The sequence below is a fragment of the Musca domestica genome, unplaced genomic scaffold (assembly GCF_030504385.1).
Source record: "Musca domestica strain aabys unplaced genomic scaffold, Musca_domestica.polishedcontigs.V.1.1 27, whole genome shotgun sequence".
Lineage (NCBI taxonomy): Eukaryota > Metazoa > Arthropoda > Insecta > Diptera > Muscidae > Musca > Musca domestica.
The window spans coordinates 7,783,131-7,809,807 of NW_026712286.1; the positions used below are offsets into that span (position 1 = coordinate 7,783,131).

The 26,677-nt window shown below is 32.1% G+C and overlaps 1 protein-coding gene and 1 long non-coding RNA gene across 6 annotated transcripts; one reads left to right on the forward strand and one right to left on the reverse strand.

The window, feature by feature from the left end:
• Nucleotides 1–536: 536 nt before the first annotated feature.
• Nucleotides 537–4,099, forward strand: LOC131803132 (uncharacterized). Its single transcript, XR_009342484.1, has 4 exons — nt 537–840; nt 930–2,380; nt 2,470–3,919; nt 4,009–4,099. It is a non-coding gene; the product is annotated as an uncharacterized LOC131803132 (long non-coding RNA).
• A 4,085-nt stretch (nt 4,100–8,184) lies between these two features.
• LOC101893207 (putative mediator of RNA polymerase II transcription subunit 26) lies at nt 8,185–26,315 on the reverse strand. Of its 5 annotated transcripts, none has more exons than XM_059124043.1 (4): nt 26,085–26,315; nt 24,721–25,606; nt 14,534–14,962; nt 8,185–8,585 (listed from the first exon to the last, which is right to left on the reverse strand). In XM_059124043.1, the coding sequence occupies exons 2-4, from the start codon at nt 25,328–25,330 to the stop codon at nt 8,194–8,196; spliced, it is 1,431 nt and encodes a 476-aa protein (XP_058980026.1). In that variant the 5' UTR covers nt 25,331–25,606; nt 26,085–26,315; the 3' UTR covers nt 8,185–8,193. The 5 variants fall into 5 exon arrangements, with proteins under 5 accessions (XP_058980026.1, XP_019892563.2, XP_019892562.2 ...); XM_020037004.2 differs by having other exon boundaries at nt 24,721–25,617; XM_020037003.2 differs by having other exon boundaries at nt 24,721–25,625.
• Nucleotides 26,316–26,677: the final 362 nt, after the last annotated feature.

Genomic DNA, 26,677 nt, shown 5'->3' on the forward strand with positions numbered 1-26,677 from the left:
TTCTTTTGAATGTTTGTAATCCTCCTCCTATATTATTTTTAATTTTAATTTTTTTTTTCGAAACTGACAGCTGTTGACATTCAGCTTAAGCCGGAGTTGCATATCTCAACATATTTCATCACTGCAAGCGTACTTCTTCACATCGAAATCTATTCCAACATTATTGTCGATTTTTTCCTTTTGAATGTTTGAAATCCTCCGTCAATCTTTTCTTCATTTTAATGCTTTTTTCGAAACTGACAGCTGTTGACAGCCAACTTCAGCGGGAGTTGCATATCTCAACATATTTCATCACTTTCTGGCTTTGTCCATCACAAGCTTCTTGAAAAGTTGAATTTTTTCGCGAACATTTAGTTTCTAAAAGCAAAATAAAGAGACCGAAACTTCTACGTCCGATTCATGGGTAAAGAAATTGAAAAATGTTTGAATCTACAATAAACAACAAAGCCGGACCTATTTTGAAAATATTCAACTTCAATGTCGGTTAACATGATTTTCAAAGGCGGTAAATTTTAAATTTTTAGTTTCAAATTTTTTCATTTTGGATTTTTTTTTTAAATTTTCCTACAATTTTCAAGACAACTAATACGCGATTGTTTGAAACAACTTTTTAGAAAGTGCCTCCTTCGCCTTCAATATATTTCGCGATTTAGGATGTAAAAAAATGATTCGATAAATAATTTGTTACCCCTAATGGGCTTGCAATGTATTGCATCATAAAGATTCAATTTGTTTTGAAATTTATAGTGAAATGTTATGCGGAACATTTTCTTCATTGGCCTTAAGTTTCAAATATGAATAATTTTGGAAGATTTCAGCTAAATTTCTAAAAGCTATTGGGTGAGTAATAAGGAATTTAGATATTAATAATTTTGTTTATTTCCTGCATTGGATTCCTAATTTTTATTCGGGACTTTTGATTCCTACAGATTTCGTTTGTTTGTAGACCTTTAGTGAAATTTAGTAACGATAATTTTCTCTGTTGGCATTAAGTTCCAAAAGTGAAGAATTGGGGAAGACTTTTGCGAATTTCAAGATATTTTAATGGAAATAAAAATAAGAATTATGAATGTTATTATTTCGAATTGATTTCTCCTTTTTTGGTGGTATTTGTAGTTCCTACGAATTTCGTTTGTTTGGAGACCTCTAGTGAAATTTAACTTAGAATATTTTCTTCATTGGCTTCAAGTGCCAAAAATAAAGCGTTGTGCCAGTTTTTGTTTCAATTCAAAACAAATCACTGGAAGTAGAAATATCAAGGAATTCTAAAAATAATTATTTTGCATTTGATGCCTCCATTTTATATGGTATTTTAATTAACTACAGAGAGTTCTCATAGAGTTCTCATTGATCCGATATATATTTGGGTGTCTCATTTGTCAAATATTTTCCCTTTGACATTGGGTTTTTTTGTAGTTTAGTCAATTTCAAAATTTTCCAATCTTTAATTTTCTTTTTGTTTCTTGACAATGCCATCCTTGTCTGCAAGCGTGCTAGAATCTTCACATCAAAATGTATTCCAAGATTATTGTCGATTTTTTCTTTTGAATGTTTGTAATCCTCCTCCTATATTATTTTTAATTTTAATTTTTTTTTTCGAAACTGACAGCTGTTGACATTCAGCTTAAGCCGGAGTTGCATATCTCAACATATTTCATCACTGCAAGCGTACTTCTTCACATCGAAATCTATTCCAACATTATTGTCGATTTTTTCCTTTTGAATGTTTGAAATCCTCCGTCAATCTTTTCTTCATTTTAATGCTTTTTTCGAAACTGACAGCTGTTGACAGCCAACTTCAGCGGGAGTTGCATATCTCAACATATTTCATCACTTTCTGGCTTTGTCCATCACAAGCTTCTTGAAAAGTTGAATTTTTTCGCGAACATTTAGTTTCTAAAAGCAAAATAAAGAGACCGAAACTTCTACGTCCGATTCATGGGTAAAGAAATTGAAAAATGTTTGAATCTACAATAAACAACAAAGCCGGACCTATTTTGAAAATATTCAACTTCAATGTCGGTTAACATGATTTTCAAAGGCGGTAAATTTTAAATTTTTAGTTTCAAATTTTTTCATTTTGGATTTTTTTTTTTAAATTTTCCTACAATTTTCAAGACAACTAATACGCGATTGTTTGAAACAACTTTTTAGAAAGTGCCTCCTTCGCCTTCAATATATTTCGCGATTTAGGATGTAAAAAAATGATTCGATAAATAATTTGTTACCCCTAATGGGCTTGCAATGTATTGCATCATAAAGATTCAATTTGTTTTGAAATTTATAGTGAAATGTTATGCGGAACATTTTCTTCATTGGCCTTAAGTTTCAAATATGAATAATTTTGGAAGATTTCAGCTAAATTTCTAAAAGCTATTGGGTGAGTAATAAGGAATTTAGATATTAATAATTTTGTTTATTTCCTGCATTGGATTCCTAATTTTTATTCGGGACTTTTGATTCCTACAGATTTCGTTTGTTTGTAGACCTTTAGTGAAATTTAGTAACGATAATTTTCTCTGTTGGCATTAAGTTCCAAAAGTGAAGAATTGGGGAAGACTTTTGCGAATTTCAAGATATTTTAATGGAAATAAAAATAAGAATTATGAATGTTATTATTTCGAATTGATTTCTCCTTTTTTGGTGGTATTTGTAGTTCCTACGAATTTCGTTTGTTTGGAGACCTCTAGTGAAATTTAACTTAGAATATTTTCTTCATTGGCTTCAAGTGCCAAAAATAAAGCGTTGTGCCAGTTTTTGTTTCAATTCAAAACAAATCACTGGAAGTAGAAATATCAAGGAATTCTAAAAATAATTATTTTGCATTTGATGCCTCCATTTTATATGGTATTTTAATTAACTACAGAGAGTTCTCATAGAGTTCTCATTGATCCGATATATATTTGGGTGTCTCATTTGTCAAATATTTTCCCTTTGACATTGGGTTTTTTTGTAGTTTAGTCAATTTCAAAATTTTCCAATCTTTAATTTTCTTTTTGTTTCTTGACAATGCCATCCTTGTCTGCAAGCGTGCTAGAATCTTCACATCAAAATGTATTCCAAGATTATTGTCGATTTTTTCTTTTGAATGTTTGTAATCCTCCTCCTATATTATTTTTAATTTTAATTTTTTTTTCGAAACTGACAGCTGTTGACATTCAGCTTAAGCCGGAGTTGCATATCTCAACATATTTCATCACTGCAAGCGTACTTCTTCACATCGAAATCTATTCCAACATTATTGTCGATTTTTTCCTTTTGAATGTTTGAAATCCTCCGTCAATCTTTTCTTCATTTTAATGCTTTTTTCGAAACTGACAGCTGTTGACAGCCAACTTCAGCGGGAGTTGCATATCTCAACATATTTCATCACTTTCTGGCTTTGTCCATCACAAGCTTCTTGAAAAGTTGAATTTTTTCGCGAACAATTAGTTTCTAAAAGCAAAATAAAGAGACCGAAACTTCTACGTCCGATTCATGGGTAAAGAAATTGAAAAATGTTTGAATCTACAATAAACAACAAAGCCGGACCTATTTTGAAAATATTCAACTTCAATGTCGGTTAACATGATTTTCAAAGGCGGTAAATTTTAAATTTTTAGTTTCAAATTTTTTCATTTTGGATTTTTTTTTTTAAATTTTCCTACAATTTTCAAGACAACTAATACGCGATTGTTTGAAACAACTTTTTAGAAAGTGCCTCCTTCGCCTTCAATATATTTCGCGATTTAGGATGTAAAAAAATGATTCGATAAATAATTTGTTACCCCTAATGGGCTTGCAATGTATTGCATCATAAAGATTCAATTTGTTTTGAAATTTATAGTGAAATGTTATGCGGAACATTTTCTTCATTGGCCTTAAGTTTCAAATATGAATAATTTTGGAAGATTTCAGCTAAATTTCTAAAAGCTATTGGGTGAGTAATAAGGAATTTAGATATTAATAATTTTGTTTATTTCCTGCATTGGATTCCTAATTTTTATTCGGGACTTTTGATTCCTACAGATTTCGTTTGTTTGTAGACCTTTAGTGAAATTTAGTAACGATAATTTTCTCTGTTGGCATTAAGTTCCAAAAGTGAAGAATTGGGGAAGACTTTTGCGAATTTCAAGATATTTTAATGGAAATAAAAATAAGAATTATGAATGTTATTATTTCGAATTGATTTCTCCTTTTTTGGTGGTATTTGTAGTTCCTACGAATTTCGTTTGTTTGGAGACCTCTAGTGAAATTTAACTTAGAATATTTTCTTCATTGGCTTCAAGTGCCAAAAATAAAGCGTTGTGCCAGTTTTTGTTTCAATTCAAAACAAATCACTGGAAGTAGAAATATCAAGGAATTCTAAAAATAATTATTTTGCATTTGATGCCTCCATTTTATATGGTATTTTAATTAACTACAGATTTAATTTGTTTGAAGACCCCTAGTGAAATTCAGTGAAGAACATATTCTTCATTGACATCATGTTCAAAAAATGAAGGATTATGGGAGAATTTGGTCCAATTCAAAACCTATTAATGGAAGTAGAAATATCAAGGTATAATAAAAATATTCATTTTGCATTTGATTCCTCCTTTTTATGTGTGACTCTTAGTTCCTACGATCTTCGTTTGTTTGGAGACCTCCAGTGAAATTTAACATAGCATATTTTCTTCATTGGCATCAAGTTCCAAATATGAAGCGTTATGACAGTTTTTGATCCAATTCAAAACATATCACTAGAAGTAGAAATATCAAGGAATTCTAAAAATAATTATTATGCATTTGATGAATCCTTTTTATATGGTATTTTAAGTACCTACAAGTTTAGTTTGTTTGAAGACTCCTAGTTAAATTCAGAGAAGAAGATATTCCTCATTGGCATCAACTTCCAAAAATGAAGCGTTATGGCAGTTCTTGATCCAATTCCAAACTTATCACTGGAAGTAGCATTATCAATGAACTCTATCATTTGCATTACTTTTTCCAATTCTGACATATTTATTCATCCAAGATTGTCATTCCATGACAGCGAGAAGGCATTATATGACAAACTATTCCACCTCCCATTGAGGTCTTTTGATTTCTTTTTTTTCTTTATTCTATTCATTATGGCCTTGGAATCCAATTAATTTGCTGCATTACGTTTTTTTAATTTCTTAAATTTTCCAATATCAATTATTTTGGTTGTTGTTTTCCGATTATGATGGTGCCCAGTTTCATTTTACATAAAGTTCTCATTGATCAGATATATTTTTAGGTGTCTCATTTGCCAAATATTTTCCCTTTGAAATTCGCTTTTTTTAGTTTAGTCAATTCCAAAATTTTCCAATCTTTAATTTTCATTTTGTTTCTTGACAATGCCATCCTTGACTGCAAGCGTACTAGGATCTTCAAATCAAAATGTATTCCAACATTATTGTCGATTTTTTTTCTTTTGAATGTTTGAAACCTTCCTCCTATATATTTTAATTTTAATTTTTTTCGAAACTGACAGCTGTTGACATTCAGCTTAAGCCGGAGTTGCATATCTCAAGATATTTCATCACTGCAAGCGTACTAGGATCTTCACATCAAAATGTATTCCAACATTATTGTCAATTTTTTTCTTTTTAATGTTTGAAACCCTCCTCCTATATTTTTTTTATTTTAATGGTTTTTTCGAAACTGACAGCTGTTGACAGCCAACTTTAGGGGGAGTTGCATATCTCAACATATTTCATCACTTTCTGGCTTTGTCCATCACAAGCTCCTTGAAAAGTTGAATTTTTTCGCGATCTTTTATTTTCTATAAGCAAAATAAAGAGACCGAAACTTATACGTCCGATTCATGGCTAAAGAAATTGAAAAATGTTTGAATCTACAATAAACAACAAAGCCGGACCTATCTTGAAAATGTTCAACTTCGATGTCGGTTAACATGTTTTTCAAAGGCGGTAAATTTAAAATTTTTTCATTTTGAAATATTTTTTAATTTTTTCTACAATTGTCAAGACAACTAAACCGCGTTTGGTTGAAACAACTTTTTCGAAAGTTCTTCCATCTCCTTTAATATATTTCGCGATTAGGGATGTGAAAATTGATTTGATAAAAAGTTTGTTACCCCCATGGGCTTGCAATGTATTGCATCATAAAGATTCGATTTGTTTTGAAATTTATAGTGAAATTTTATGTGGAATATTTTCTTCATTGGTCTTAAGCTTCAAATATGAAAAAATTTGGAAGATTTCAGCTAAATATCTAAAAGCTATTGGGTAAGTATAAATGACTTTTAAACATAATAATTTTATTTCGATGCTACATTGGATTCCAATTTTTTATTTGGGACTTTGGTTCCTAAAGATTTCGTTTGTTTGGAGACCCTACGTAAAATTAAGTAATTTTCTCCGTTGGCATCATGTTCCAAAAGTGAAGAATTGGGGGGATTTTTGCTCCATTCAAGACATTTTAATAGAACTAAAATAAGAATTATGAATAAAATTATTTTGCAAATTGATTTCTCCTTTTTGGTGGGATTTTTAGTTCCTACGAATTTCGTTTGTTTGGAGACCCCTTGTGAAATTTAATTTAGAATATTTCCCTCATTGGCATCAAGTTCCAAAAGTGAAGGGTTGTGTCAGTTTTTGATCGAATTCATAACATATCACTAGATGTGTAAATATCAATGAATTCTAAATACAATTATTCTGCATTTGATCCCTTCTTTTTATATGGTATTTTAAGTACCTACAGATTTAGTCTGTTTAAAGACCCGTAGTGAAATTTAGTGGAGAACATATTCTTCATTGACAACAAGTTCAAAAAATGGGAGATTTTTGTCCAATTCAAAACATATAAATTCAAAACATATTTTGATTCCTTCTTTTTTGGTGGGATTTTTAGTTCCTACGATCTTCGTTTGTTTGGAGACCTATAGTAAAATTAAATATAGAATATTTCCTTCGTTGGCATCAAGTGCCAAAAATGAAGCGTTGTGCCAGTTTTTGATTGAATTCAAAATGTGTTAATGGAAATAGAAATATCAAATTTAATTAATTGTTGTTCCAAATTTGTTTATGACTATTTTACTGACCTACATTACGAATACAGATTTTCTTCATTTTGTGACCCCTAGTGAAATTTTAAATAGAATATTTTTTTCATTTACAACGCGCCTCAAAAATGAACCATAATGGAAGATTCTTGCTCAAATCGAAAACCTTTAAGAAAATCCTGAAAATATATTATGGCTTATTTCGATTTCCAATTTGATTTAAAGTGTAAGTAAATAAGAAGCTTGAAGACATGGCTAGGCATATTTTGTGCCATTTCATAAAAGGGATTGCAGAGGACCACTAAAATCCTGCCGTCGTTTTCCATTATAATTTGACATTAATATGCCTAGCCATGACTTGAAGCTGTTTATGTACTTGCACCTTTATTTGAACTATATTACCTGAAAAGATTTCTTTTGCTTGGTGACCCCTAATGAAATTTGATTCGGAACATGTTCTTCTTTGACATCAGTCTCCCAAAGTTGAGTATGGGGCTAGATAAGACTAGAGATATTGGTAGAACAAATTGTAAACTAATAAAATATAAGGCAATTTATATTCTTATATGGTGCAACCCAAAGAAGACCTGTTTAAATGCTAGTACAAAATACTTACCTTGTTTTCCAGCGATCGAACCAATAACACATGTAATTTTGCCTATAAAAAATTAAAATTTATTATAAATTTCATTAAAGAAGAGAGAAAGCAGTTACTTACTTTAGGCCCTTCAAACGTCTTCATAGTTAAACAACTTAACTCGATGAATTACCATTATTCCGCTTAGGCATTAATAAATATTTTAATTAACCATTTATATTTTTATAATTCATTTCATTGTTTTCTTTATTTCCAAAATAAGAAAAAAATATTTACTTAAAAATAATTAATTCATTTACAAAACTTAAATTGCATATTGTACTTTGTGTGTGTTGTTGATACTGTGAGAGAGAAAAAAGTAAAAAATTAAGCAAAATTTTATAAAAACAAAAATATTATATGCCATAAATTATTAAAAATATACATAGGTACAAGAAAGCAGGTAATTTATTTGTTGCAAAATGTTAATATTAATATTAAGTAAACTACAATTGACAAAACGACTTATAATAAACTATAGTTTACAGATATGCTAAATTCATCGTTTTAATTTCATATTCTTTTTTGCTCGTGGGTTCCTTCAAAATTCTTCCATACTAACTAAATTCTTAGCCACTAACATCGCCAATTTATTGGTTTTAGATTTCGTTTTCATTTTTGTTTCTCTTGTGTTGTTTTGTGTGTTTGGCAAAAAATGATGCAAACAACCGCCATGCAGTTGCTCAAATAATGTTGCATCATCGATTTCATTTTCAGTATCATTATCAAGATTTTGGTCGTGGTTGGTCGTTAATGCCGATTCTGTGATTGAATTTTGCATTGATAGGATATTATTCGGGGTAATGCTTCTATGGTCTGTTGTGTTCTTGGAAAGTTTTCGGTTTTGAGAATAAATAAATCTATCAATGTAATGGTCGTGTTGTTGTTGTTTTTCTTGTTGGCATAATTTTTGGGTAATAATGATCATGCCGTCTGTAAGAAATAAAACAAAAGAGAAAACAAGAAAGAAGAAAAAATAAAAATAAAAACGAATGAAACAAAAATCATTTAAAAAAGTATAATAAAATGGAAAAGATACAAATGAAGAGGGAAAAGATCGTGGTGTCAATGAAATTTGGGAATATTTTCTAGTTTTTTTTTCTTTTAGAAATTTTAAGATTTGGACCAAAAAAAAAATAGTAAAGAAAGTCTTAAAGTCGGGCGGGGACGACTTTATGATAACCTACACCACTTTGCTAATTTAGTAGAGCTCCGCATAACAATTAAAAGAATTCAATCATACAGGCTATGATTATAATTATAATTTAAAGTTCAAAGGGCTAAATATGCAGAAGCATTTGTATCTTTTAAATTCGGAATTGTATTGTCCATTTGGTGCACAATTAATTTGAAATCGGATACAGATATATATGGAAGTTATGTCCAAATCGGAACCGATCCCGATAAAATTTGGCAAAGATATTTCTGAGATGTATTTGTTATATTTCCCGGAATATCGTTGTTACGTAGTGCATATTACGTCTGTGCGTAACAAATATAACAAATCGGATGAACAGTATATATGGGAGCTATAGCTATATCTGAACCGATCTTCACCAAATTTGACATACTACCTTCTAGACTCAATTCGGTCGTATGTGCCAAATTCCATCCCATTCGGGCCGATATTACACGTTTGGTGCACAATAAAAGGCAAATCGGACGAAGATATATATGGTAGCTATATCAAAATGTTGACCGATTGTCTCCAAACAAATGATTTGTGCAAAATTTCATCTGGATAGGGCAATAAATGCGAACTGTACTTTGTTTACAAAAATACATGGACAAACAGACGGACGGACGGACGGACGACATGCATAAATCGACTCAGAATGTGATTCTATGCAGATCATTAAAAGGAACTATGGGCCTATCTCGTTTTATGGTCTTGAATTAGATAAAAAAAAATTTAGTTCTTTTGAAGTAATTTGGAGGAAAGCTAACCACATTTTATTTTGAATATTTGAACATAACCTCAAAATTTTTAAAATATTTTTCTTTTCAAAATTTTTATTGGCAAATTAGTTTTTGATTTTAAAAAGTACAAGCCAGTACGAGTTTCTTTGTGAAATCAATTTTCATTTGTGCTCCAAAGAAGTTTGAATGTAGAACAAGTAGTGTTCGAATCTAACCTCAAAAAATATTTTTCATAAAATTTTTTGTTTTATTTTTTAATTTTAAATTTCCGGAGATTCTATGGTCTTGAATTTTGGTTTATATAAAATACTTTAATATTATAGTTCTTTCGAAGCAATTTTAATTAAAAATTAACATCACTCTGGGGAATATTTGAACATAACCTCAAAAATATTAAATTATTTTAATTTTTTTGCGAAAATTTTTTGATTTTAAAAATGACAAGCCACGAGTTTTGTTTTCTGAAAATCAATTTTCATTTGTGTTCAAGGATGTAAAAATGTATATCGAGAAGTGTCCGAACCTAACAAAAAAAAAAATGTAAAAATTATGTAAAAAAATGTCTTTTTTATCTCACCCTGTATATGTGCTTGATCTTGAAAATTTGCAGGCAATGGGATTTTTTTGTAAAACCTATGTTTATCTGAGTTGAAAAAGTTAAAAATAAACATTCAGACATAACCCCGAAAAACATTTTGTTTGATTTTGAATTTTTGCTTCAAACTCAATGATGAAATTAAAAAAAATGTTAAGTTGATTTAAAAAGTTAATTGTTTTCACATGTCTTCTCAGCAATTTCTTGAAATTCTTTCCCATTTGACTTTTGGTGTGTAAGTAGTTAAGAATGTGTGATTATTTTTCTTCATTTATTTTCAAAATATTCACCTTTACAATTTCAATAATGAACTGTGATATATATTTTGAGTTATTAGTAAATTTGTTACAAAGCTATTTCTTCCAAAAAAATTGATGTTGTTTTTATTATTCTTTATTTTGATATGAAAAGAATTGGATATATTACATTGCATTTTCTTTTGTTTCAAATTCAATACATACAAAAGAAGGTGTATACATTTGATGTGTAATATTAGTTACAAGTATCATTTAATTACTAATTACTACCAAAAAATAGGTTTGCACTAATATTATTATTATTATTGTTAAAGAAAAAATAAGAATTTACGTATTGCTTATTTATATATTATTTCAGATTTATAATTTTGCTAAACAAAAAAATATTTAAATTAAATTAAAATATTTCACATTAAGTACATTTTTTATGTTTATATGTATATTAAAAAAATAAGGTACAATTTCACAAAATTCAGGGTGGGCAAATAATGTACAAAAAAATTATAATTTGCCAGCAAATTAAAAGAGAAAAATATTTATTCGTTTTATTTATGTATCAATAAAAAAATTGTAAAAAGAAATCAATAAATTTTAAAATTTGCAATATGTGTCAAATGCACACATACTTCAACACAAATGAATGTGATTAATTTTCGAAAAAAAAAAATAAATAAATAAGAAACACAAACACACTTCTTCTCTATATACACACAGAAACGCGAACACACATGTACATCAGTCATTTCAAGATATATCGCACTAATGAACACCAACGCAAATTTACACAAAAAAATTTAATGCCAAGTTTATTTTCAACGCTACTTTTTTTTACTTTTGTTTTACTAAAAATAAAATAAACAGAATATTCTTATAAATTCTTTTTTGCAATTCACTTTCGAGTGGAATTTTTTTGAATTTCAATTCAAATGTGATTCACCTAATGACTTGGTGTATGGTTCTTTTATATATTATTTAAAAAATACATTTCTTATTTTATTCTTTTTTTTTCAAATTGTTTCGGGAATAACGGGCGACTCTATGGGGGAATGGATAAGATGCCGGAATACGAAATAGCTAAACAGGATTTTTTTTACAAAATTGTCTTGTTTTTGACAGAAAAATGGGAGGAAAGGGCACCAATCTTTCTAAAACCATTTACAAAGGTAGGAATTGTTAAGAAATCCATGGGATTCAATAACACTCTACTCAAAAATTAAGGCTATGTTTATAGCTTTGCCGCATCTTTGTTGTAGAAATGTTCACATTTGTATCTTTTGGTTACTGTCATGAAAAATGGAACATTTTTATAAAAATACCTTCAAAACCTAACCTCAAATTTGCATTAGTTTTTCTTAAATTTTGTAATTCCAAAGTTTTTGGTTTTGTGAAGATGTTTTCCACAAGGCAATGATAAAACCTATTAATAAAACATTAATATTCTTTGAAATAAACGGAACTTCAAAAAAAAAAAAAACAAGTAAGTTCTGCCGGGCCGAACTTTTAACACCCTCCACCATTTTTGAGAAACTTGAAAATTTTCAAAAAAAATTCCGAAAACTACCACTTAAATGAAAACCGTTATATGGTGACTATACGAAGACCCACGTCTTCTGCATGCGATTTTTTTGTCATAGGCTGTAGTGCCCCTTACGAACTTCAAATACGAAATTTGTTACAATTACGGAGCTATACGAAGACGTGGATCTGCATACGAAATTTCTTGTCATAAGTTGTAGTATCCATTACGAACTTCAAATACCAAATTTGAAACAATTCCGGTGAAGAATGTCGCTAAAAGCATCAAAATACCGAATATCGGGGGTTACTTTTATATGGGGCTATACGAAGACCTGGACCTGCACACACAATTTTCTGCCTTAGGCTGCAGTATCCCTTACGGACTTCAAATACCAAATTTGAAAAAATTCCGGTCAATAATGTCGATAAAATCATTAAAATACCAAATATCGGGAGGTACCATTATATGGGGGCTATACGAAGACGTGGATCTGCATAGACAATTTTCTTTCATAGGCTGTAGCATCCATTACGGACTTCAAATACCAAATTTGAAACAATTCCGGTGAAGAATGTCGCTAAAAGCATCAAAATACCGAATATCGGGAGGTATCGTTATATGGGAGCTATACGAAGACGTGGTCCTGCATACGAAATTTTTTGCCATAAGTTATAGTACCCATTCAGATCTTTCAATACGAAATTTGAAACGATTCCGGTGAATAATGTCGCTAAAATCAACAAATAACCGAATATCGGGATGTGCCGTTATATGGGGGCTACACCAAAACGTGGACCTACATGGCCCATTTTCATTACCAAAAGTCCTGCAGACATAATACACATTTGAGTAAAATATTTATTAATCTACTTCATTTCGTTCGGAAGCTAGATTGATTTCCACTGACGGACAGACGGATAGACGAACGGACATCGCTAAATCGACATAGAATTTTATGCTGGGGTCAAAAATGTATATTTCGAGGTGTTACAAACGGAATGACAATCTTAATATGCCCTCCATACTATGGTGGAGATTATAAAAAAAATTCGAACGTAACCTAACTTTTTAACAGTACGATTTGGAGGATTTTAAGGAAATTTATTATTAAATATATTTTGTTTTCATTATTAATTGTACTTTCTAATAAAAAAAAGGATTTTGAAAAAAAAAAATCAGCAGTTCTTTTTTTATAATATTTTAAAAAGGGTTATTTTGTGAACCCGGCAAAAATTGAACTTTGACGGCAAACTCATTGAAATTAGAAAGCCTGTTTGCTTCAGAAATTCAATAAAGGAAGTATATTTGAATAAAAAAATAATGAAACATTTTGGGCTATAACCTCAATTTCTTTTTAGAAAAATTGAGTTTGTGCAGAACAATTTTTTTACAGAAACTCTCACAGAAGATCTTTTGAGTAAATATTTTATTGCTGCAAAATGGTCAGGCTAAATCCCTTTATTGTTGTTTTTATAAAAAAAACAATGTTTGTTTATTATAAATGCCGATGTAAGATTTGGAAGATTTTCCAAAAGAATTTTAGTTTTATGTAATTCTTTGGTTCCTCTTCTATTGAGCTTCTCGTCGTGAGCGATCACGTCACTTGGGTAAAGAAAAAGTTTTTTTTTTCATGGGAGTTATTTTTAAAATAACTCCTGAGGAAAATATCCCAGACAAAAAAAAAAAAAAAAACAAGGGAACTGATGAGGATTGGTGACTCAACCTAGGTATTCCCTGCCTTATCCCCTGATAAACATTACCATCGTTCTTTACTAATAAACAAATGTTGTTTTTATAAAAACAACAATAAAGGGATTAAGCCTGACCATTTTGCAACAACAAAATACTATGGTATCCCGAACAAACAAGCCAACACTGTTCTGTAAATATTTTATGTAAAAACGTCACCTCCCATTTAGAAAAATGTAATTGAATGCTGCGCAAATATTTACAGAAACATTTCCAGAAAATGTTCTATTTATTCATTAAAAAAATCCTTAGAAACAGATATCATTTTTTAGAGAACATTTTGTCCAGAAAGTTGGGACAAGTTTTCTTCAGAAACTATGCCAATGTGATTTTATAAAAAAATTCAATTTATTACCCGAAATTGTGTTATTTTAACTCAGGAAAAAATTTGGAAACCCAAATATTATGACTTTCAAAGTCAATAATAATTATTAATATTTGTACTAATAAACTTTACATGGTGGTGATGGTGTGTTTCTTACGCAAAAATTAATTAAAAAATAATAATAATAATTAAAAACTAAAAATTGGGCAAGCAGCCATAATAAGTAGTGAGCAAGTGAGTTGTGTTGGTAATTTTCAAAAATTTTGAAAAACAAATGAGGGGGTGTGAAATATATTATTGCATTTTCTGCTTTGTGTACAAATTGAGGGATGGGGGGCATCTCTGGCATGCCTCCGCAAAACTGATTTTGTAAATTCAAAAATAAAAAAAACAAACGAAAGGAAAACAAAAACTAAAAAAAAAAACAACAAATAAATGTATGGGCAGAGAAACTCTACTAAATCATGTGAGATAGCATGCAACGACTAACGTCTCGATTAGCACGATGCAAGTGACCTTGATAGTGTTGTTGCTGATGATGATGGTGGTGATATTGATGAGGTTGCTGCGGCTGCTGCTGCTGCTCTTGTGTTGGTGGCTGTTGCTGTTGTGTTTGTTGTTGTTGTAGTGTGGGAGGTTGCTGTGTTGGCATTTGAGATTGTTGTTGTTGTTGTTGTTGCTGATGTTGTAATTGCAGATGTAAAATGCTTTGTTCATATTTCTCAACATTGTTGTTATTGTTATTAAAGTTGTATATGTTGTTATTGTTGTTTTCATACATTGCCTCATCCACTTGGTGTTGTTGTTGCTGCTGTTGATTTTGTAATTGTTGCTGCTGCTGTTGCTCTGCCACTGTTTGTTGCTGAACTGTAACTTCTTCGGTATCCATCAGACATGATTGTGTGCCAATTTGTGGCGTTGTGGCAGGCAATGAGGAAAAGAAATCTGAAAAGAGGAAAGGGAAAACAAAAAGGAATATTAAATATTTAGACCGATGAAATAATTAAATGTATAAATAAATATTTATTTCTGGAAAGCTGTTTCAAAGAAGACAAATAAACTGTGTTTCATTCAAATACCACCTATTTTTATACCCTCCAAATATTCATGATAAACCCACAAGGTGTATATATTCTGGATCAGCGTAAAATTCTAAGACGATATAGCGATGTCCGTCTGTCTGTTGTAATCACGCTATATTTCCAACGAATTGAGATAGAAGGCTAAAATTTTGTATTTGAAGTTCGTAATCGATACTAGAGCTTATGACAGGAGATTGTCTGTTCAGGTCCACGTCTTCATATAGCCCTCATATAACATTACCTCCCGATATTCGGTATTTTGATGATTTTAGCGACATTATTCGCCGCATTTGTTTCAAAGTTCGTATTTGAAGATCTTAATGGATACTACAGCCTATGACAAAAAGTTACTTATGCAGGTCCACGTCTTCGTATAGTCCCCATATAACGGTACCTCCCGATATTCGGCATTTCGAAGATTTTACCTTCATTATTCACCAGAATTGTTTCAAATTTGGTATTTGAAGTTCGTAATAGATACTACAGCCTAAGGAAGACAATTGTCTATGCAGGTCCACGTCTTTGTATAGCCCCCATATAACGGTACCTCCCGATATTCGGTATTTTGATGATTTTAGGGACATTATTCACCGGAATTGTGTCAAATTTGGTATTTGAAGTTCACAATGGATACTAAAGCCTAAGACAGAAAACTGTCTGTGCCGGTCCACGTCTTCGTATAGCACCCATATAACGACACCTCCCGATATTCGGTATTTTGATGATTTTAGCCATATTATTCACCGATTTTTTTTTTTATTGTATTGGCTTATGACAATAATTTCCCATACAGGTCCATGTCGTCATATAGACATATAACAGCTATATACGGTATTTTTAAGATTTTAACAGAATTTTTGACGGATTTTATTGTTTTTAAGAATTGCCAAATTCGTTCCAAATGGTGGAGGGTATTCAAAGTTCTTATTTCTTAATTTTTTTCCATTCTGATTTTTAAACCAACCTTTCACGTTTCACCTTATGTCAAAACTAACCTCAAATTACGATTTTTTCCCCAAAATTGGTTCTAGCCGTTTTCTAACAAGTTATTAAGAAATCTATGAAATCCATGTAAACATGACAGTCTTAAATGTCACATCCTATTTTTATGCATATGGAAATTAATTACTTTCCAAATCGTTTGCTTAATAAACATTAAATAGAAACAAGTTACAATACAAATGTTGATTTCCTATTTTTAGTTTAAGTGCTTTGCTCTTGTAACAACTAACTTAATAATACGTCAACTAAAGCACCCCCCACTCATGGCCAATCAATTAAAATTATGTTAGCGGTTCTGTTGACAAAGTTGCAGCAACAGTAGTCATCAGTCGCAGCAAAGTTGCTGTTGACATTTCCTCTCAGCAGAGCTGATGATTACACACAACGTATTTTTTTCTTTTTTTGCTCTGCCATTGCATGCCTCATGACCCACTTCATTAGAAATAAAAAGAGAGAAAAAGAAAACGTATGTCACTATGAATGTGCCGCCAAGAAACGACACACATGTGTACGAAAACGAAAAAAAAAAAAAAAATAAAAATAGCAACATTTGCTTACACATGTGTCTGTCGCACGCACGTTTTGGCGCAGCGGCGAAGAAAAAGCAACAAGAATGAACTATATAACAAGTAGAACGCCAATATGTCAAACAAACCGGCTGTCAAGACAGAAAGACAACAGCAACAGCAGGCGACAGTATGTGGAGAAGACGAAGCTGGCGTCGACAGAGTCATCGCTGTCATTTTAGTTGCCGGTAGGTAGGTAGGTTTGTTTGTACGATAATGAAAATGTGATAATGCTGCTGATGCAGCAGCAAAAAAATCCAAGTAATTATTACAGCTTAAAACAATAAAAAGAAAAACAACAACAACTAAGGGAAATGACAGCACAACACAGACGTAGCGGCATGTGAGTGAGTTAGAAGGTCTTAAAAGTAAAAGAGAGAAAAAAACAAAAATACAGCAAATTCAATTAAAAGTGGGCCAATGCAATCGTAATAAAAAAAAAACAACTAAAGGAAAATTCCTAATAATTCTAGAGAAGATTTCGATCACGTATTGAACAACATTTTCACAAACACTACATAAGTATAGAATATTTTGAGTTAACTTCTATAAATAAATGGGTTTATAATTTTTATACCCTCTACCATGCATAGTATGGAGGGTACATTAAGTTCTTCATTCCGTTTGTAACTCATTGAAATAATCATTTTAGAGATAATAACGTATACATATTCTTAATCAGCGTAAAATTCTAAGACGATTTAACCCTGTCCGTCCGTCCGTCTGTTATAATCACGTTAGAGTCAAAACGAGTAAAGATATAAAGCTACAATTTTGCACAGACCAGTCTTTTGTCTGCAGACAGGTCAAGTTCGAAGATGGGCTATATCGGTCCACGATATCGTATAGCCCCCGATATTCGGAATTTTGATGAATTTAGGAACCTTTTTCAATAGAATTGTCTGAAAATCCACACAAAGAGGTCTTTTTGAGCACTTTACCCTCTGGAAGAGAATTGTTTATACAGGACTACGATATCGTATATCCCCCATACAACGGTACCCCCCGATATTCGGTATTTTGATGATTTTAGGCACATTTTCCAATAGAATTATCTGAAAATCCACACAAGGAATCCCTTTTGAGTACTTTAGCCCCTGGAAGAGAATTGTCTATATAAGTTTACGATTTCATATAGCCCCCTTACAACGGTACCCCCCGATATTCGGTATTTTGTAATTTTAGGCGCCTTTTCCAATAGAATTGTCTGAAAATCCACACAAAGAGTTGTTTGTGAGCACTTTACCCCCTGGATGAGAATTGTTTATATATGTCCACGATATCGTATAGCCCCCATACAACGGTACCCCCCGATATTCGGTATTTTGATGATTATAGACACATCTTTCAATGGAGTTGTCTGAACACAAGGAGTTCCTTTTGAGTACTTTAGCCCCTGGAAGAGAATTGCCTATATAAGTTTACGATATCGTATAGCCCCCTTACAACGGTACCCCCGATATTTGGTATTTTGATGGTTGTAGCCGAACTTTTCAATAAAATTGTCTGAAAATCCACATAAGGATTTCCTTCTGAGTACTTCATCCCCTGGAAGTTTGGCGAATGTTATTTTTTTCAAAATTTCCAAATCCGTCCCAAATGGTGGAGGATATTCAAACTTCAGCCCGGTCGAACTTACTGCTTTTTTACTTTTTTTTTTTTTTTTTTTTTTGATAAAGTTGGGCTCCTTTTTGTCCAAATCTCTATAGAATTCATTGAAATCAAATCTCTATAGAAATTTTTGAAATTTGGGTTTATAAATTTTTTTGATACAGTTGGGCTCCTTTTTGTCCAAATCATTCATTGAATTCAAATCTATATAGAAAATTTTGAAATTGGATCCAATTTTTACCATTTTCTATTTAAATAAGGAATATAAAGATCTACAGTCATAGAATAAATTTTGATATGTTTTTTAACAAAAATTTATTTCAAAATTTTCGACCAAAAATATCTCCTTTTGACAAACATTTCGGACATTTTCTCTTAGAAACAACCATATTTTAAATCAATTTGTCAATGGGTATTGAATTGACAACTTCAGAAGAAAATGATTAGTAATTATAGGGTCTCTCTTAAATCGCTTTTCTTTATGCACAAATTTTGTCCAGGTTCTTGTCCAGCAATGAAAAAGTGTACCCGAAATCGTAGAACGAAAAATCAAACAAACAAACGTATTTTAAACCATAAAACCCCTCCCTTTGTTTAGTGTTCCGTCAATATTGTGTCAACAATATTTTATGCCTACCCACTTTTGCTATAAATAGGTAGGGTAAAGGCACACGAATTGGTGGGTATATACAGGGTGAGATGAAAAAACTGCAACAAAGTCAAAAGCCATAATTTTTACATTTTTTAAAAAGTTATTGAATGAAAGCAAAAAATGTCGGAAATATCATCAAATTTTAAAATAAGTTTTGATTTATTCGAATTGGTAACCTTTGGCACGAATTATGGCCTTCAAATGGAAAATGAAACCGTCACACGCCGCCCGAATGTTGCTCTACGGTATCTTGGCCCATTCCCGGCGAAGTGCTTGCTTGAGGTGATCGACACTTTGGTATTTTTTAGTGCCAACCTTGCTTTCCAAAATACTCCAGACACAATAGTCCAACGGATCTGGAAGTGTAGCTGGAAATGTAGCGAGGAACCTCATTTTGTAACCATTCGTGGGTGGCGCGTGTTGAGTGGGATGGTGCTGAGTCCTGTTCGAATGTTTAAGGTCTGTGGCCAAAATGTTTGAATATCCAAGGCTTTAATACACCCTCCAGAATATTTTCGCAATAATGTTCTGCATTTATTCTGATGCCACGGTCGATTAATATGAGCGGAGAGCGACCATCTGCTGTTATGGCGGCCCACATTATCACCCTGGCCGGCGCTTGAGTTCGGGTGGCCAACCGAAGGTGCACATTTTCTGCCGACCTCTTTGGCAAGTACACACGATCTTTTTTTTTTTTTTGTACACAAACTGCTGGACAGCAATTCACCACTTCCGCTAAGCGAAGCAACTCTTTAGCTCTTTTGAGTCTATTTTCTTTCTGTAGAGGTGTAAGTTCTGGCACTTTTTGGAATTTCAATGGCTTTACTCCGCCAATGGCATTTTTCAATATTTGCCGAATGGAATATTGCAATATGTTCAGCTTACAAGCCATTTTTCTGCCACTGCGACGCGGGTTTCGATCAAGTCGCTTCTTTATTTTTCGAACCATTTCTGCTGATGTTGCTGTTTTCTTCCGTCCACTTCCTTGACGTCGGACTACGCTACCAGTATTAGGGTAACGAGCGATGGATGGTACGAGACACAAAAGATTTATTCACATTTAAATGCTGGAGTGCTCTAGCGATAGCCACTTGTGGTTTTCCAGCCAAATATAAAGAAATCACACTATCATGCTTAAATTCCATCACGAATTATTTTTTTCCTGGAAAATTCTCATCAAAATACTTTGGTACCCTTGTAAACAATATAATGAGCTGTCACTGGAATAATTTTAACAGCTTTCAGACGAGTGGCTTGGAAATGACAGCAGTCTGAAGTTGCTTGCAGTTTTTTCATCTCACCCTGCAAATGTACACACGTATTTCAAATCGATAGCAATGGGTGATATATTAAAGGAATTTGATAAAAAAAAAATAAAAGAAAATGTCTTCAAACATTATCGTATCGTACATGTGATTTGAAAACACAAATCACCCAATTTTTTGTTTATAATCAACAAAGCCAAGATAAGGAGTGATAGAAATGTAACGATTAAAAACATATCAATGAAATGTTTCGACTTTGTCTTTTTTTAGGCTATGACCTACATTTTTTTGAAACACCAACAAAGGTAGTTGGAAAATATATTTTTTGTAAATTCAATTGTTTTTTTTTTTTTTTTTTGTAGGTATTTCGTCTAATTGCATCATGTTGGCAATGTTAATTATTTTTAGCGCCATTGAATTGGGGTATGATCTCCCTCCCAAGCGATGTGAACCCATTAAAAAATTTCCCAACAGGTTAAAATGTTAATGCATGTACTCGCCGCCGTCCGTGGTGTGAATTATGAATGGTGTGGCCGGGCTGCGGCCTATCCCAACAACTACTATTGTGATGCATAACTAACTACATTGTTTTAGCGGCCGGCGGCGACCTGTTTTCTCTTCCGTCTTGGGAATTGAATGTCATCCCAGCAGAGCTTTGACTCCCCAGACGAAAGACGAAATAATGACAAAGACATAAATAAAAAGAAAATAAAGCTGACCTTCAAAAAAAAAAACGAATTAAAAGAAACTTTAAATGTGGTTTGTCTTTCCCCCCTCCACCATCCATTTCATGCTCTCTTCTCGCCCTCTTGTTTGTTATAAATAACCATAAAAACGTATACATAATTCATTCACATGTTGGCATGTTTGTGATTACACAAACTTGACATTGTCTGCTGTGCCGTGCTGTGCTTTGCTGCTGTCGCTGATCTTTTACATAGTATCCCCAATTTCTGTTTGATTTGTGTTTGAAAACAACGAGCGGAATTTGGAATTTCCTATACAAAATTAAAATACTACAACGTTTTCGTGGTTTGGCCGGGGTAGCAAATGAAAAACCACGTGAGTTTTACTTTTTTTTGTTGGCCTGGAAGTGCATTACGACCAGCAAAATAAACAAAATAAAAAAGGTTAAATATTTTCAGTTTCATGAGAAAAAATAAAAAACAATGTAATGTCTGAAAGATGGCTATCTAGTTCAGGGTTAATAGCCAAACGTTTGAGTTGCAGAAACTGGCAAAAAGCGTAGGAAAATAAAATATATTTTTCCTCAGTCAGTTTATTGTTTTTATACCCTCCACCACAGTATGGAGGGTATATTAAGCATGTCATTCCGTTTGTAACACCTCGAAATATACATTTAAGACTCCACAAAGTATATATATAGTCTTGATCAGCATAAAATTGTATGTCGATTTAGCGATGTCCGTCCGTCTTTTCTCCGTGGAAATCACTCTAGCTTCCGATATGCGGTATTTTGATGATTTTAGCCGATATTATTTAACGGAATGGTATCAAATTTGGTATTTGAAGTTCCAAAATGATTCTACAGCCTAGGACAGAAAATGGACCATGTAGGTCCACGTCTTCGTATAGCTCCCATATAACGGTACCTCCCGTTATTCGGTATTTTGATGACTTTAGCGACATTTATTCACCGGAATTGTTTAAAATTTGGTATTTGAAGTTTGTAATGGATGCTACAGCCTAAGACATAAAATTGTCTGTGCAGGTCCACGTCCTCGTATAGCCCCTATATAACGGTACCTCCCGATTTTCGGTATTTTAATGATTTCAGCGACATTATTCACCAGATTTTTTTTTTTTAATTTGGCATTTGAAGTTCGTAATGGATGCTACAGCCTATGCCGGAAAATTGTCTGTGCAGGTCCACGTTTTGTAACCCTCATGATACCTCCCTATATTCGGAATTTTGATGATTTTAGCTACATTATAAACAGAAGTTTTTTCAAGTTTCGCATTTGAATATTGTAATAGCATATGACAAAAGTTGCCTATGCAGGTCCACGTCCTGGAATAAACCCTAAAATAAGGATATTTTTAATTTTTAAGATTTTCAACAGATTTTATTTTTTTTTTAATTTGCCCAATTTGTTCCAAATGTTGGAGGGTATCAAAGTTCGGTCCGGCCGAACTTACAGCATTTTTACTTGCTGAAATTATATTTTTTTCTTATTTTTATTTATTTATTCTTTTTTTTTTATTCGCTGTAGTCAATTCTTTTAATTTATTTTTTATTAGCCTTTCAGTTTCTGATTTATTCTTGTTTATTAAAAAAATCCACAAATTTTTGGGATCCCCTTTAGACAAAGTGATTCATATAATATATTCCTCCAAATGCTGAATAAATTTCGCAGAGAAATCACCATTAGTAATTCTATTTCTTTCAGAAGCTGATGTCATAATGAATACTATATTCCTAGTGTACTCTCATTTATTTAAAGTAGATTTGGCACTTTTCATTTGTTAATAAATGACAAACACCTGTACGAACCTGTTCTCACAACTGTAATATGCGATGTCACACTAATTAAAATTTTAAATAAAAATATTCATAAAATATATTACGTTTTTATTTTTTAAGACCTGAAAAGTATATGAATATTTTTGAAATATATTTAAATCATATTTCACTGTGGTGACTATTTTCAAAGAACTGAAAATATATGAACATTTTGTGAAATAAATTTAAGTCATATTTCATTTTTTGAAAATAGCTATTTGGTAATTTTCCATAAAAATCGAAGGCAATTTTCCCAAATAAAATTTATTAAAATATGTGTCCATTCATTTAAATTATTAGGACTAACAGTAACTTTTCATAGAAGTGTTGTGGTCTTCTTTAAATATATACCAACGATAATTTTTGTTAAAAAAAATGTCCCAAACAATGAGGTTTAGGCTAGATACTGTACATGCAGATCATATCAATTTACATTCAGACATTGTTTCCTAACGTGATAACCTTTTGCTGTCACCAAAACGGCAGGTACCTTGATAACAAAAACTAATCAAAAATTAAAAAAAAAAAAAAAAATACCCAAGACGTGTGTTTAAATTCTGATAATGAAACGGTGATAATTCTTCTGAGGGCGGTTTTGATTTTCCCCAAATCTGAGTAGAAGACAGTTTAAGAGCATTTGAAACGAAGAATGTTTCCTATGTACAGTCAAGTTTGATGTATAAAATATATTTCTGGAATGATAATCATTTAGAACATGTTAGTTTAAATGAACGAAAAAACCTGGGACTGGATTCTTGTTCTATGGAAATGTGAAATAAAAAATATTTCCTTTATCAAATTTTTCATTGAACAAGATTTGAGGTCCTGAATTGAGACCGATGATGCATTTCATCTACTTTCCATATGTGACTCATAGGTTGTACAATACTGCATCCGAAGGAATATATGGCTGGAATTTGTTTAACTTTTATTGCACTTGAAACTAGGTACCCTACCCTTGTTTCTAAAAAGAAAAACAGTTCTTTATAAACATTTACATTTATATGAAATTAAGAATATACCAATATTTGTTCCAAACTGGTCCAAAACTCTTCTATTTTAAAATATTTGCAATGTGTCAGCCAGGACTGAGTAGTTTTTGGATTCTTTAGCTGTTTTTAGTTTATATTAACGTATAGGGATCCTAGTTCCTTGATTATCCTGATGTGTAGTCAAACTTGGTTAATTAACATTTTGCTTTTCTAAAATGTAAACATCTAGCCTAGTTTTTTTTTTTTTTTTTAAAAAGGGAGGTGCTTCTTTATAAACATTTACATTTATATGAAATGATGAATATACCAATATTTGTTCCAACCTGATCCAAAACTCTTCTACTTTTAAATTTTTGCAATGCGACAGACAGGACTGATCAGTAGTATTTTGGCTACTCCTGATGTAAAGTCAAACTGGGTTAATGATCATTTTGCTCTTCTAAAATGTAAACATCTAGCCTAGTTTCTAAAAAAAGATAGGTGCTTCTTTATAATTATTTAATTTTTTATGAAATTAAGAATATACCAATAATTGTTCCGATCTGGCCCAAAGGTCTTTTTGAAATGCCCAATGTAAAATGATCTTCTATTCCTAAACATTGATCAAGTCTGTAGTTTTCTTTTTTCTTTAGTAGTTTTTGATTTATATAACGTTCAAGGACCCTAGGCTCCTTGATTCCCCTGATGTGTAGTCGAATAATTAATAATAAATAAACATTACGATTCTTTCCTCTAAAAACTTTTCCACGCGTGACCCACAGGTTGTACAATACTGTACCTTTACTAAAAGAAACCAACAACAAATTAAAAGCATCAACGGCTATGCTTCACATTCTAAGGGAAGGGGGAAGCTAACAAGAACAAACACACAAAGGCAAAAACAATACACGTTATCGTAACGTAAAAACAAAATTCAAAACACCACATCTCTGTAACGTGTTTTGTCTTTGTTCTGAGTGTTTGCCTGTGTGTGTTTTTGTTTTAATCGAGTTCTTTGTCGTTGACTTACCATTACAATATTGAGCAGCGTAGTCATCATCAAAGCGGCAACGTTTGGCGGGGGCATTTGTACAGTAAGAACCGCTGCCAGCGACACCGCCGCCGCCACCACCAAAACCTCCGATGTCATCATCGTCAGCATCATTTCCATTGAATACAAAGAAACGTTTTTTACAACGTGAGGTGGTGTTGTGGTGGTGATTGACAGGCAATTTATTTACAGTATTATTGTTGTTGCCAATAAAATTGGCAAACAAATTCTGTTGTTGCTGCTGTTGCTGATGTGGCGTCATCGTCGCTGCCAACGTCGTTCCAATGTTATTGACATCATTTACCATAAAATCGTGTGCTGATGTATTGTTGTTGTTGGTTATATCTATGTTATTATTATTGTTGTTGTTCAATTCCACATCATGTGCGGCATTAATATAGGAAAAGCCATAGTAACCATTCGAGGAAAGATGTGTCATATTTCTGGTGGGCACATGAGGAACAACACGTGGATCAAAAGGATTATTGTGACGTTGGTGCATATGGGCACTGGTATCAAACTCCAAGGCTGTGGCGGGTAATGATGAGGAACCATCTGCAGCCCAAAATTCGAGATTTGTTAAAACCATGTTTGTTGTTGTTTTGTGTTAAGTTTTGCTGTTTATTTAAGTTATCCTTCAGTTTTTTCTTCTTATTAACACCAAACAAATGTAAACAACTTTTTGTGGTGTTGCTCTGCTGTTACTGCCTTTCAACTGTCAACTATTGTCACTCTCTTATTGTCGTGCCGCGACTTGTTTGCTTTGTCGTGTGTTTGTTTTGTACTGTACTTTTTTGAATTCACAAGTTACGTTTTTTTTTTTCAAATTTTGTTTAAATGTTTCTTGTTGTTATTTCAACGAGATCTGTTTTTGAACTAAACGCCTTAGCGTCGAAAAAGAAATATAAATGTGTGTTATGGAAATTTTTGCCGAAATCATTTACAAACAAGCAGCGCAATGGACGCAAAGCCTAGGGGTCTTTGTGTTATATGTAAAAAGTATTGTTAATTTGTTTCATTCTTTCAATCAATGACCGGCAAAACAGTACCCCTTCACCGCATCTGGTCCTCTGTTTATTTTTGCAATTACGGCTTTTTTCTGCTAGCAGAGCACACAAGGAATTATTGCAGCAGCAGCAAAAAATTCATTGATGTCTCCTCCTTCCCTTCTTTGTAAAAACACCAACAACAACACACAACCAAAAAAGAACCGTTGAATTAATTATTGTTGTTGCTGTCAACGTTGCGCGGCTTTGTTTTTTTTTTTTTTTTTTGTCAATTAACAATATATATTTACTACACGTCAAAGTAGAATAGCAGCTTGCTTGCGGTAAGCAGAACACCTTCAATTTTAATTAAGAAACACGTTTACGCTTGTCCATTCACACACAAACCGTTTGGTAATTTGTTAAAAATAAAACAAATTGTCTCATTTCTAAGTCTTTATCTGAGTTTCGCTGTTGTTTGTTTTTTTTTTTTTCTTGTTGGTTTTATGTGTATTTTTCTAATTTGTTTTCTTTGTAAAGCCGCTGTAAATTCGCGGCGTGCCTCGCACCGTCTTGTCACTTTGAAAAATAAAACTAAACTGAAGTAGGGAGATGTAAGTCGACTATGGATTTATAGATTAATCGATTTTATGATGTTAAAAGTCAATGTCGACTTTTTGTCATCGTTTTTCAATTTGAAGATGATAAATCATAGCGAGGCCTACATAAGGTCGGCCAGGAAGACTACTTTTTACAACAATTTGACAAAAAAAAACTTAGTTGTTTTGCACTATTGTGAATTGACTCTCTTTGAATTTTAAATCACTATTATGTTTTTGACAGCAAACATGGTTTTCAGATGGGTTTCTGACCGACCTTAGGTATGCCTTGGATTTTAGCTGACTTTCTGTTTATATCGGAGGAAAATAACATACAAGGGGCAAAATTTA

Excerpts from the sequence above, each read along its gene's own strand:
- LOC101893207 (XM_059124043.1), bottom strand. The coding sequence starts at position 25,330 with ATGGTTTTAACAAATCTCGAATTTTGGGCTGCAGATGGTTCCTCATCA. Across the intron at positions 14,963-24,720 it reads CGCTGCTCAATATTGTAATG|ATTTCTTTTCCTCATTGCCT; the intron begins GTAAGTCAACGA and ends TCCTCTTTTCAG. Across the intron at positions 8,586-14,533 it reads TCAGCAACAACACTATCAAG|ACGGCATGATCATTATTACC; the intron begins GTCACTTGCATC and ends TATTTCTTACAG.